Below are 14120 nucleotides of genomic sequence, written 5' to 3'. Positions count from 1 at the left end.
AATTGTAAATAAATTGTCTATATTCGGACAATTGGCATTTTCTGATGAGTCATCACCAAATGCATGTTGAGGTTTTTAAGTGTCTGTGATGCTAATGTCTACAGGCACAATGTTAATGGAATACATAACTTTAATCAGCAGAAAAGGGTATGTCACATATAGTAGCTAGCTGTAGAATACAGTGCATACAGTGATTCAATTCTGTCTACAGTTGCAACTCTGAAGGTATCAGCGGCTTCTTTCTGAAATGTTCCAGATTGGGTTCAGCTGTGTGGTTGTTTGTTATATCTCACCTCATGCACCAAACACCTAAATGAGTTGTCACCTGAACACTCATTTTATGTACAATTAAGGTTGTTTACTGAATATTCGGTTACTGTTAAGTATTATTTATCATGTTATGCAGTAACTCTAGGGGACCATTCCGAACAACGTTCGTTGCCGGTGGCTGCAGTGTTTACACTGTTGAGCTGGTCGCCATCTTTTGTGCCCTGGAGTATATCCGCTCCTGCTCAGGTGAGTCCTTCGTTATCTGTAGCGATTCCCTGAGCGGTTTACGAGCTCTCGACCAGTGTTTCCCTTGTTCTCGTCTGGTGATGGCTATCCAGGAGTCCCTGCATACTCTTGCCCGTTGCGGCAGATCTGTGGTCTTTGTTTGGACCCCGGGCCATGTTGGGATACCCGGAAATGAAACCGTTGACCGCCTGGCGAAAGAGGCCACTAGTGCACCATCTCTGGAGATTGGCCTCCCGGCGACTGATTTGCGGGCACTATTACGCCGCAAAGTTTTCGATTTATGGGACACTGATTGGCGCAACCTGCCCGTGCCAAACAAACTCCGCCGTATCAAGGAGACGACTACTGTGTGGCAGTCATCCATGCGAGCCAACCGCATGGAATCAGTCGTCCTTTGTCGGCTCCGCATTGGCCACACCCGACTCACGTACAGTTATTTACTGTGTTGTGAGGATCCCCCGCTTTGTTGTTGTGGGGCGTCCTTGGCGGTGGTCCATATTCTGTTTAATATTTTAACTGTGCTCAGGCAGACTTTTGCGCTGCCTGATACGCTCTCTGCGCTTTTATCTGACGACTCTTCCATAGCGGACATAGTTCTGAGTTTTATTCGGGCAGGGGGATTTTATCGCTTAATGTAAGTGTGTGTTTTTGTGTTGATTCTGGCCTATGGCCTACGATTTGTCTGATTTTTTTTTTTTTTTTTTTTCTCCGGTGGTTGGCTTTTCCCCTTTTGTTTGTATGGTCGGCCAACAACCGTCACACTGTGTGATTTTAGTTCGTCTTTTCTGGTCTTTGTGTACGTTTCTCTTGTTCTGTGTTATCTGTCTTATCGTCTGTTGCTCGTTTTTATTCTCTGTGGGTGTTTTTAGTATTTGGAAAAAGGGACCGATGACCGTGGCAGTCTGGTCCCTTTAACCCCCACAAACCAACCAACCAACCAACCTATTATTTATCAGTGTCCAGCTAGTCTGTGTCCTGAATCAGTGTGCCTTCTTCCTCAAGTGTGAAAATTAACTTCTTGTCCTCAATCATCCCACTAGTTAATTAAGTAGTGAGATTTAATTCACCTTCTTATATCATCTTCAAAAGTACAACTCAATACGTGATAAATGAGGACAGATATCAACTCGTATATTACCTCTCTGTACTACGTACTATGTACAGACCTGATATTCAACTTGATGATAATTAACAATTACAATATATTTATTATCTTTGACATTTCACGTTTTTAGATTTCATGGAGCTCTTTCCTCCGCACCATCCACTCCATAGAACGCCTATCTCCACCTCAGCAGGTATGGTCTTCTGAGTGCTATCCACTTCTGTGCAGTCACTGAATTGTTGATTCAAGTATCAGCACCTACGATTTAAAACACCTCCCAACAGTGGGGTGCTCACCACGTATCAACTACTCTGTCACTAACACCGTTTCTTTGACAATATGTACTTAAGGACGTGATACCACCTCTCATTGAAGGAATGGGATGTATCACTACAATGCTACTAACTTGATCATTACGGTCGAGAAGGTTGACAATGAAAGTAGAGTGCAGGAGTGGAAATAAGTGGTACAGTAAGATGACGATCAAACTGAGGAGAGGCACTGAAATTGGGACAGAGTGGAAGGGCAAGTGAGTGGATGCTAAAGGGAAGAACGAGGTTTTAAGTTTAGATCCTGTATTTAGTACAAGGCAACTCACACTAGTTCTCTATAAAGCAGTGAGATTTTGTTTTTGTTCTGGAAAGTGCCAAGACTGGGAACTGAATGCCTGCTTTCGGAGGATGTGTTTTGCTTAGACATGTGTTATTAAGTGATGTGGATGTGTTGTGCTTTGCATAGTGTTCCAAATTACATTGAATCATAAGTGCTGGTGTTTTAAATTAAAGGCAGCAGTTGCAAATTAATTTGTAAAAAATAAATAAATTCTCAGTTAACAATTTAAGAATATGGATACCAAAGAGCTTATATGTCAGAAATATTAATCAACCATGCTTAATATTTCATGAGGTTACAATGAATCCAGTTAAAAAACGATTCATTCCTTGCTTTCATCATTGATACATTTTTCATTCTGTTGTCACAGTTTATTGCATAATTTCATTACAAATTTAATTTATTGGTGCAGTTAATTTTTTATGGGTTGCTAAACATTTAGTATGGGAATCACAATGACTAAAAGTTCACAATTTCTCCCATGTAGCATTAAAACACTTGCACTTGCGGTCTGCTGTTAATAGCAATCTCTATGTCCACCATCTCTCAGCACACTGATAGCTAGAATGGTGGATGAAATGGCCAATTACTCTTCTTGTCTCACATGTCTACCACTCTTGTTTCTCTCAGACAATCCGTTTGCCCCTGATCAGCTACTTGCTCCTGATCAGCTACTCTTGATTTGATTTGATTTTGACAGGGAAGCTAAAACAGCTTAGATATAACCCACCACTGCCCACACTGAAACGTTTTATTGTGCGGTATCGCTCCCTGTATATCTAATAAAGCCCACCAATGCCCTTAAATAGTGCAGGGAGTCCCTTTACCAGTTTTTTGTTATACACAATTTCTTCGAGTACAGTTGTCCCGAAGATTCTGTATCTTTTGCTCTCCAATGCCATGCATTCGAAGATTAGGTATGATGCAATTTCTTCACCCTCATCACAGATCCTACACTTATGGTCTTCTTTTGTTATACCCGTTGTCTGTTTTTTGAAATTGTCATGGCCCGTCATCAGTCCAGTCATGAGTTTGATCTCTTTCCTGTTCAGTCCTAGGATTACAGAGCTTCTTTTAAAACATGGCTTGGGCATCATCATCTTACGATGTTTCTTTTACGGACCTTGGTCCAATATTCTACTTGCTGTTTCCTGAGCCAGTTCCTTAGTTCTAGTTTGATCATAGTCTTGGTGATTGTCAGGACAGGTTCCGGTCCAATAAATGGAATCATTGCCCCCATGCTGGCCAGTCTGTTGGCTTGTTCATTGCCACAGATCTCTGAGGGTCAGGGACCTACACTAGGTTTACCCTATTGCTTCTCCCTAGCTCCACCAGAGCCCTGTGGCATTCTGCAACTATCTTAGATCTTGTTTTGGGAGCTGCCAGTGATTTCAGAGCTGCCTGGCTGTCTGAATAGGTATAGATGCTACGGTCATTGTAGCATCTATGCATATTCTCCTCCACACACACACCTTGATTGCAGCAATTTCAGCTTGGAATACAGAGACCAGTTTTCCTAGAGAGATGATGCCTCCAATCTTGACTGAACCACGTACAACCCTGCCCCACCATCTTGGTCTGATTTAAACCCATTGGTGAACCAAACAATGTTCCCCGTATAGTGTCGAACTGTTTTTTCCCACTGCTCCCTGCTTCCAGTTATTATATTGTAAGGCTTGTTGAAGCTGTTAGGGGCTATTATATAGTTGGCAGGCATTTCCCAAGCCATTCCTATGTTTACCTCACTCACTATGTTAGTGTGTGATTCTGGATATCCTGATGAGATCCAGTTTTAAGTCTGTATGCCCTAGCTGCTGCCTCCATCTTGAACCAAAGGTCTAGTGGAGGCATGTCCAGCTTGGCTTCCATCCCAGCGGTTGGTGTGCTGCTAATTCTGCATGTTATGGCTAAGCTGGCCAGTCTTTGAACCTTAGCAAGCTCCTTAGCTGCAACCTACTGTTCTACCTTCTTCCACCACACTACGGCCCCGTAAGAAATCCTAGGTCTAACCACTGTGGTGTTTATCCAGTGTGTACCTCTGGGGCTTAGGCCCCAGTTTTTACCACAAGCCCTTCTGGTACTCACTAGAGTATTTTTTGCCTTGGAGCAGATACTCTTAATGTGAGGGATCCACGTTAGTTTCTTATCTAAGGTTAGCCCTAGATATTTCACTATCCCCTTCACAGGTAGAGTTTCATCGAAGAGCTTTAGATTCCAACTTGAGTGTTGGATATGCCTCTTCGTAAATGGCACCACAACAGTCTTCTTAGGATTAACCCTCAGACCCTGTTTAATGCACCAATTTTGCACATTGCCCAATCCTCCTTGTGCCATATTTCTAATTGTGTTAGTAAAGTTGCCAAGTGTTACCATGACGAGGTCATCTGCATATCCTTGGCAGAAACATTGTCTGGAATTTGGTTTCTCATTGAGTTTGTTCAACACTAGATTCCACAATAAAGGGGACAGAACTCCTCCTTGTGGGCAACCTCTAGTGGTGTTAATTACCATCTTTTCATTCATCATGGTAGCCTCTACCTTCCTTCCACTATGCATGGCCCTGGTCCACCTTACACATAGTGGTCCCTAGGTCATGCACCTCTGCTGCCCTTATCATGGAATTTGATGGTTGTGTTATTGAAGGCCCCCTGGATATCCAGGAAGTGAAGGGCTTTCTTCACCCTCCCAACAAGTTGGTGGAGAGCTGTCTCACTTGATTTACCTGGTTGATGTGCATGTTGGTTTGAATGTAGAGGGGCCCTAATTAGCCTCCTCTCCCCAACATATACATTAACCAGTTTTTCCTATGTTTTGAGAATGGAGGAGGACAGACTGATTGGTCTCTTATCCTTGGCCATGGTATGATCAGTTCTCACTGGCTTTGGAATGAAGACAACCTTCACTGCCCTCCAAACATTGGGAATGATCCCTACTGCTAGGCTAACCCTGACTAACCTGCCTGTTGCAGGAGAGCGGGAAAAATTCCATCTGGGCCAGGTGACATGAACGGTCAGAATGTTCCCAACACCCGTTGGATTTTATTGAAGTCCCAGTCCTGTCTTCGAGTGCCTGAGAATCATTGTCTCTCTGGGATCACATTCTGGTCTGTCTTGTCCATCAGAGCATATTGAGGAAAGTGAGTTTTGAGGAGCAGTTCCCGCATCTCATGTGCTGTGTTTGTATATTCCCCATCCTCCTTCCTCAGCATACCTCCTGGATTGATTGGTACTCTAGTGAGGATTCTGTGAAGTCTGGCTTGAGCAGCTGTGCTCTCCAGTTCCTCACAGAATGCCTTCCAGGATATCTTCTTTGCTTGTCTGATTGCAAGGTTGTAGTTGACAAGGGTCTCACGATATTTAGCCCATTGTTCTTCATGTCTCGCAATGTTAAACAGTCTTTGTACCCGTTATCTTTCAATTTCCAAGTTATTATTCCACCAAGGCACATTCCTATGTGTGCACTTCTTGGTGATTGTGCAGCTGTCCTGATATGAGCTCACTATGGCAGAGGTAACAGACTCTGCTGGATTCCTGATCTAGGTTTTAATTTCTGATAAGCCTAAGTTAAGGTCCCTCCTATATGTCTCCCAGGATTCCTATAGGTCATGGTCTGTCTGATTCCTATTTCAACCTTGAATTTAATGTACATGTGGTCCGATGAGGATGGCTCTAACACCACATGCCATTGCTTGGCATAGCTGTCCATCATCATGGAACCAAAAGTTATGTCAGTTGCTTCCTCTCTTCTGCTATTCCTGACTGCAGGTTCATTGCCCCTATTCAGGACCTCCAAGTTGTTAGCTAAGAGAAATTGAAGACTGTATTCACCTCTACTGTTGGTGTCCTTGCTGCCCCACACTGGGTTGTGGTTATTGGTACTGCATCCCAGCAGCAGTTGTCACCTTGCTGATGGCAAGCCTCTACGTCTCCTCACCTCCAAAGGAGGAGGAGAGTTGTCTTCGTAAGGAAGGTATGCTGAGGCTAAAATAATTTCCCTCATGATACCTTCCTCACAATACCTTCCTCACAATTCTGCATTTCAGTGGTTACTACGTCCCTGGAGCAGAAATCCATCATTGGCATGAAAGAAATTCCATTTCTTACATAGATGCTTGTTCTGGAGTTTCTTAGATTTCTAGATTTCAGCTTACCTCCAGTGCCACCGAGGCCCGATACTCCCCCTTTATATAAGTATGGCTCTTGTATCAGGGCCACGTCCACTTCCTACCTCCCCAGGCAGTGGCTCATGGCATCAGAGGCCCCTTTACTGTGGGAGATTAATCTGCAGCACCTCCACTCTCCGTCTTGCTGCCATCATTGCCTTTGGGGTCTTTGAGAACCCTGACAGTGACCTGTGAGAGCCCTAAAAACCATTTCAGGTCCTGCTCTCTCATCGCCTTCAGGTACTTCTCTCTTACCTCCATCACCAGGGTTTGTCCTTCCGGTGCAACCTTCTGGTTGATCACTCTCCAATCTTCTTTCGAGACTTTTGGGTTCTGAGTCCCTATTTTATCGAACAGAGTCTTAGGAGAGGCATCCTTAAGGATATTCGGTACACATATTGATACCTTTGCAGTATTAAGAAGTTCTGCTGCCATCTTGACCAGGAGCTTCGCATCTTCCCAAAGGGATATCATTGGCACCTTACCCTTAAGCCATTCCACCGTGTGTACCCCCTCACAAACAAAACTGAGGGCATTATGATCTAGACAGACCCTCCTGAAGTTGGGACCTGGACCAGCATACACCCCAATCTTTTCAAAGGGGGCCATCTCTACAGATTCCTTCTGCTACAGGTGATGGCCACCAGTGGATAGCCTTCCTGGATAACTGTCATCTTAAAAATGGAGACTGCAGTACTATAGGTGTGTTCCCCTATTTCTTGCCTCTGTTTTTTCTGGGCTCGCTTATCCAGGGAGGAGGAGTCTTATATTCCTCCCTTATCCTCCCGCTGCTTGTCTTTGAGATTGAGGGGGTCTGCGTATCCCCTTCAACCTGAGGGGGGATCTAAGGTTCAAGTCCCTTTAATTCCCTCCACTTGTGTTTGTCTCTGTTTCCTGAGGAGTTTCCTACTCTGGCCCCCAGACCAGGCTTTAATCTTGATCTGGGTCAACTTCTCTGTTACAGTTCCTACTTCTGGCTCAGGTCTAGACCCTGATTCAATAGTGGGAATGCCTTCCATCGGTCCTGACCCCGATGTTTGGGTATCTGAGGTCTCAGTTGTTTTTCTTTATTTTCTTTAATCGTGTCTATATTGGTCCCACAAGATTTGGGGATCTACACGGTCCACAACACGAATACCCTGCGTGCTGTAAGGCTACTTACTCAGGGAGGTTGCCCAGTATCCCTGAGGCTCAGTTTGTGACACATCTTCCCATGTGCCATGCACCCCTCGGCATGGATTGCATCACACCTTGGGTTGAGAAATGGAATTGGTAGGACTAGGAGTGGATAGGGAAGATTGGACGTTGTGGGACACTCTTAGTCTGATCCATCGGCTGAGGTCTTTCCGGCAGTAGGTCCTCTACCCTCCACGTAGCCCTCAGCTTCATGCGGATATGCAAGCCTCTCCACCCATCAAGGTGGTGTCTGCCGGAGAGGTCAGCTACTCTTAATGCCCATGAATTAGAAGAATGAGATGAGAAAGGTAACAAAAAATGAATTTTGCATTAAAAAAAACCTATTCCAGGCATTCTGACACTTCTCGAAACTGTTTACCAGAATTGCTTTTGTAATTTTTGAAAAGTGAATTAACGTTAAAAATATTTGCTGTAATTATCCTGTTTACTGTTTGCCAATAATATTTTTTATTTTGTTAGAGATGGTAGAAGTGTGTTACTGACTTGGTATTTATTTTGTTTGCAGGCAATGGTTAGTCAACTTGTTAGTGGACCGTGTGTAGCTCTTGAAATTGTTAGTGATACTCCTGACACACCTAGCAAATTTCGAGCTCTTGTTGGCCCACCTGAACCTGTAAGTTATTTGAGCCTTAAACTTTCCTTGCTCTAATTGAATTTTTGCAATGTCATGCTTTGATATTAGTAGATTGAATGTGTGAATTTAAGCAAAGATGGTAACAACAAATAAAGTAGCTGAAGTTGTGGAAAAAAATATTAAATAGTAAAATTGCAGGAAGAAAACTTACTTAGAAACTTAGTGCATCTTGCAAACTTTTTGTGTGGTTGATCAAAGTACTCTTTGAATAATATAACTAGTAAAGGTGACTACTCACAATAGTTTAAGTATTGAGTGGGCAACAGACTCATAAACAATACTAAAATCACACCTAAGCTTTCGAACTGTAGCTTCCTTCAGAGCTAATAAAAAACACAGACATGCACAGCTACATTATTCAACCCAATTACATTGTCTTGTTCGTACAACCCAACTGGGCCAAGTGGTTGTATCAATTTGGGTAGGTAAGAGGAACAAATGAAAGGGTAAGAGAAGGGAGAGAGGCTAATGGCTGGGAGGAAGAGGCAACAAGTGAACAGAATAGAAATGAGGGAGAGGAGGAGACAATAGAGAAAAGAGTGTGGACACAGATTAATGGAGTGAAGTGGCCCTTATGGAGATTGGTGGAGATGGGTGTAGAGGCAGAAGTTAGCAGAGATGGAGGCCAAGAGGCTCTATGATTGAAACATGTGTCACAAAAACGATTTTACCTGTATTTGGGAGGGGGGGGGGGGGAGGAGAAACGAGGAGGATTTTGATGACACTGGTTATCAGTTACCTGTTGCATTGGGCAGTCAACTTCTTCTCTCAACCACAATTTGGCACTGGCCATTTATTCGAGTGGACAGCTAATTGGTGGTCATGCCTTCATAAAAGACTGAAGAAGCTACATAATTTAACTGCTATGCTGTTTATTCATTCCTGCCCATGCACTATTTGCCGTGCTGTGTACTACCACTCAGTGTAATTTTTCTGTGTCTCTAGAAATATAGATTAGTAACTGTAGGAGCTGCAATGCCCTTGTGGAAAAATAGAAATGGATTTTTAATCGCAGCACCTTGTGTTCCATACTGAATTACAGGAACTGATAATTTTTTTTAAATTCGTGTTTCCTCTTATCATTAAAGAGATCTATACGTAGTGTTATAAAATGAATACCAGGATGACTTCTAAGATTTTTGTGTCTTTGTTTCATGTTACTGACTATGGATAGGTTAATGTAGTTAGTTACTGTAAACGTAATTAACATCACTACTGTACATTAAGACGCAGTGTTTGTGTTGCCTTATGCAGGACAGGGCAAGAGAACTTCGTCCAAATACTTTACGTGCAAAATTTGGTAAAACGAAGGTGTTAAATGCAATCCACTGTTCTGATTTACCAGAAGATGGTTTGTTAGAGGTTAGTAAATGATTTATTGAAGAAGAGAGTTTATTTGTATGTTGTTCACTTATTTTGTATTTGTTATTATTCGATGAAAAGCAATTTCTTCACTGCATTACTGTTGCAGGTTGAATATTTCTTCAAGATTCTGTCATGAATGTGTGCTAGTAATCCAGTTTTCAAACTTCCTTAGAAAAGTAAATAAATACATGGACGATATTTTTAAAAAAATTCAATGTGGAATGTTCACTGCGTTGAATTGTAAACAATTTTGTGGAAGAACTAATGATTTAAATCTGCTTGCCTGAATGTATAAAAAATTCTGCTCTTGCAAGTGAGAGAGAAATCTATTTTGCAGTGATTTCAAAACCTTGGAAATTTTTTTTTCCATAAAGTGATGATAAATTAATGAATATGACATCTGTTATTTTAGATGGTTGATGTGTGAAGTACAAAAAGTCTTCAACATTGAAGTATTTGTGAAACCATTCCAGTTATTTTATAGTTAGGATTATTTTATAATGAATCACATTCCCTCAGGTATTACCATGTTTGTGGTTTATGTGTATATGCCCTGCCATAACAGAATATGCACAGCTTTATTTTGGATATTTGTTTAAAAAAGTAAAGGAGAAGATGAACAGGAAAGACACATGCAATTTTAAATTTAAAACACACAACGTATGGTACTAACATGTCACTGTGCGTAATTTTTGTAAGAGGTGTAGGAGAGTGATATTTGAATATGTCTTCAGGGTTCCATCATGAATGTATGCCAGTGACCCACCTTTCGAACTTCTTCAAAAAGTAAGGCCACTTAATTAATTTGGAGGTAATTGAAATCCACTGATGTAGCACTCCAGCTCAAAAATGTTTCACCCTTAGTCCTCAGCTACCAATGTGGAATTACAAGCTTACCCGACTGTGACTATGCATGTCTCATAACTGTTTGCTTATTACCATCTCTGTCAAGTACTTATTAACTATTTGATACTGTTTTGTACACAGATATTGTTACAAACTCTTCTATTTAAAGCAACTAAATGAATTATTAATGAAATTTGTGCACATTACACACACATAAATATGATTTGGAGTTTCTAGGTTTTACATTAAAAGTATTTTAGATTAAATTTCTAGTCAGATTTAGTTTTACATTATTTTTATTTTACTTATTCAGCTGTGCTGTAATCAATCTGTAATTGTAATTTCAAATTATAATACTCCTATTAGCACAACAAATGTTTTATACAGGCAGAAAAATTATATTTGGTTTATCTTTTAGTGAAAGCTAAATATATTTTCTCCAAGAATGATGCATTCCTGTTTTTTATATTCTTATTTATATAATATTTTTATATATGAAAGTGGAAGTGCTTGTGTGTTTCAATATTTTGATTGCTTTCTGCAATAACAATGCAGGAGGTTGATCTGTTTTGTGTGGGTATTCAATCTCAGTATATTAGCTTCCTGCTGTTTAATAAATACCTTAAAATATCTTGAGATTACTATGAGAAAGTCTCAGTCATTATCCTCAGACTTCTCAAAATAACAGTCAACAATAAACTGTGCAACAATATAGAAAATTGCTTTACTGGTTTTGAAGCTTTGCAGCCTGAGTTTTCATCTCATGAAGAAGTAAGGTAGCAGATTTTGTGTAAAATATTTTTAAAACATTTTCTTCAATGAAATGTGGATCTTAGCTTCATCCCTTTAATTTGATATGGGCTTATATGAACAAAATGTTGTGCAAGTCAGATAAAAATTGCAGGTGTTTGGTATGGAGAGGTAACAAGGAAGCATTGAAGAGAGTGTTACCCTGGATCTATGATCTATGTTATGTAGCTGTTTCAGCATTTATGATCGCTCTTAATAATGTCGTTTGATGTTGTACTGAAAGAGGCTATACAAGTTTGTATTCATGGGTTGTGCTCTTGGGTTATACATTCATACATGTGTCCTCGGATACCTCTGCAGTGCCAAACTTTAATAAAAATGTTCTTGATTTACAAAACATGTTACTTCAAATAAGACTCTTGAGTTTTCAGTAGCTGTCTCAGCCATTGTCATCAGAAGTAAAACAGTAGACTTTGGGAATGGTGCAGTGTTCTGCTTATAAAGATGTGAAAGCAGTGTGTGTTAGCTTCCAGAGAGGGCCAAAGTGATGCATGCACAGGAAGGTGAGTTGGATTCATAGCAGCTCCAGCCCACCATGGGAAAGAGTGAAGTTAGGTGGCATGAGGGGCCAGTGCCGTGTGTGAAACTGTCACCCCTGGCTCCCTACAAGTTCCAGACCTCTGTCATTGCTTTTGATCAATATCCAGAGCTTGCCTCCCTACTAAGTATGTATCCCTGGTCTCTGTAATAATTGTCATGGTTTATTCTGATCTCAGTCGCGTCCTTTATAATGGGACCGTAACTTTCATCTTTTCAGATTGTATTTTATGTCCATTTCGTTAGACACTGTTCAGCCACTGCTGATTTCTCATTCTTCCTTTGTTTAATATGTTGTATGAAGTCAGCACATTACTCAGCAACAATGTGAATAGTTTGTCCTATTTAGATGCTACTACACTACTACTTTTGCAATACTTGCGATGCACGTCCAGAGAAATTAGTTACAGCAAGAGTGACACTACAAATGCTTTCAGCTGCCACCAGAAAAGACATGAATTGGCAAAAGAGACAAATCCGGCTGCATTCCTTCCATGCCATATAGCAACAAACAGCAAGATAGGATTCATGTTGCAGGAACATGAACTGAGACCAGTGTTGCGGCACAGCTCCAAGATACGAGATATGTATGCCTCATTAAGGGCAATGTAGAGCTTCACGTTCCCACCATGTGTGGCATCCCCTGCTAATGCAATAGCATTTACATTGGACAAACTAGTTGCACAGTTGCTGCATGTTGTGGCAAGCACACACAACGTGTTAAATGAAAGAAGCACGAGAAGTCAGTCGTGATTGATCATAGCCTGGAAAATGGACATAAAATACAATTTGAAAAGAAAAGAGTCTTGGCTTATGCATCATCATATTGGGACTCCATTATAAAGTAAGCAGCTGGGATTAAAATAAACCACAACAATTTTAACAGAGGCCAGGGGTACGTACTTTTTAGGGCATGGAGGGAACACTTTGGATGTATAACAAAAGCAAAGACGGATACTTGGCACTTGTTGGGAGGCAGAAGTGATGGTTTCATAAGTACTGCTGGCCCCTAGCACCATCTGACATCTCTGTCCTGAAATGGGCCAGAGATACTATGAGCTGCCCAACTCACTCACTTCCCCACGTGTGTGTCACTTTGGCCCTCTCTGACAGGTTCCAGATGCTGCTATCACAGCTATATAAGTGAAACACCACACCAACCCTGGTATTTAACTTGTGATGGCGATGGCAGAGACAGTCATCAAAAGCCTGAGTGCTTTATTCGAAGAGATATATCTTGTAAACCAAGAAGATTTTATTCATTCAGTCATTCATTTTCATTGACCTGTGAACAGATTGCTCCGCACACACCACACACACCACACACACATACACAAACGCAAACACACACCTTTCTTACTTCTTTTTGTGTTGCTGTCTCTGCATTTGTTAGTGTAACTGTTAAGTGCTTCTTCAGTGGGAAGTGGACAGTGGCAGTTGATACAAAATGTCAAACATGGTATCTAAAAACAAACAACTTGTGTTAATATTATATACAGTTCAGATAATAAATTACACTCCAAATGTTTTGAAACCAAATATTTATTTATGTAGGCTACCTTAAATGTATGCTTACAGCAAACTATTAGCACATACTTCCAGCTTGAAGGGGAAAAGTGCCCCTTCACTCCCCCTGCAGTGTTCCTGTATGTACCACAAACTTCTGGCATTCAAAATACAAATTGCACTCCATTGTACATAAATATTTGCTGGCTGATTATTCACCATGGTTTCAAAGTACTTCCAGGACCTTCTATTCCTCTTTGGTGAATCTCTTTACATGAGTGGCATTTATAATAGAAGTATCCATACATGAAACCTAGAATGGGAGTGAGGTGGTGGTGAGGTAGAACAGCAGCTGAATCCATATCCTTTTGTTTCTTAATAGATAGCAACAGAAAGCAATGAACTGTGTTGTAGACCGATAGTATCAGCCATCTTGAAATCTTGCTTGCCTAATTACTGTAGCATAGTAGCATGAGTATGTGAGTAAATTTCATTGCTAGATTCAGAAAGATAAAAACACACTGATGTAGCAGGTATATAAGAGTGATGCAGAATTTCAGTTTGCAGCCATAATTAGGGCTAGATCAGAAGAAAAGATGGCAGTCAAGCATACCAGATTAGTGAAACCATTCCAAGGTACACTGCAGATTTGACAACTTAACTATAGACATTTCTAGTAGCTTTAGTACTCTTAAGGCAAGAAACAAAAGCATTCTTATAGTCTTGCATATTCAGACGCAATCTTCGGCAGTGTAAGATATAGTGGACAAACCAAGATTACATAGGAAAGGGTTGGCAAGAGTGGTCTTATTGCAGTTTAATAGTTGAGG

General features: G+C 41.0%; 1 protein-coding gene across 5 annotated transcripts in view; it reads left to right on the top strand.

Moving 5' to 3' along the window:
• The window catches only part of LOC126272936 (nucleoside diphosphate kinase 7), a 100850-nt gene extending 89960 nt beyond the window's left edge, over nt 1–10890 (top strand). For all 5 annotated transcript variants that reach the window (XM_049976246.1, XM_049976274.1, XM_049976238.1 and 2 more), the window contains 3 exons: nt 8098–8205; nt 9481–9588; nt 9698–10890. In XM_049976246.1, coding sequence (XP_049832203.1) covers nt 8098–8205; nt 9481–9588; nt 9698–9727 — 246 coding nt within the window. In that variant the 3' untranslated portion in view covers nt 9728–10890. The remainder of the gene's footprint in view (nt 1–8097; nt 8206–9480; nt 9589–9697) is intronic.
• Nucleotides 10891–14120: the final 3230 nt, after the last annotated feature.

This window comes from Schistocerca gregaria, chromosome 1 (genome assembly GCF_023897955.1).
Source record: "Schistocerca gregaria isolate iqSchGreg1 chromosome 1, iqSchGreg1.2, whole genome shotgun sequence".
Classification (NCBI taxonomy): domain Eukaryota; kingdom Metazoa; phylum Arthropoda; class Insecta; order Orthoptera; family Acrididae; genus Schistocerca; species Schistocerca gregaria.
The sequence above is the reverse complement of the archived record's forward strand: the minus strand, read 5'-3'. Positions and strand labels throughout refer to the sequence as shown.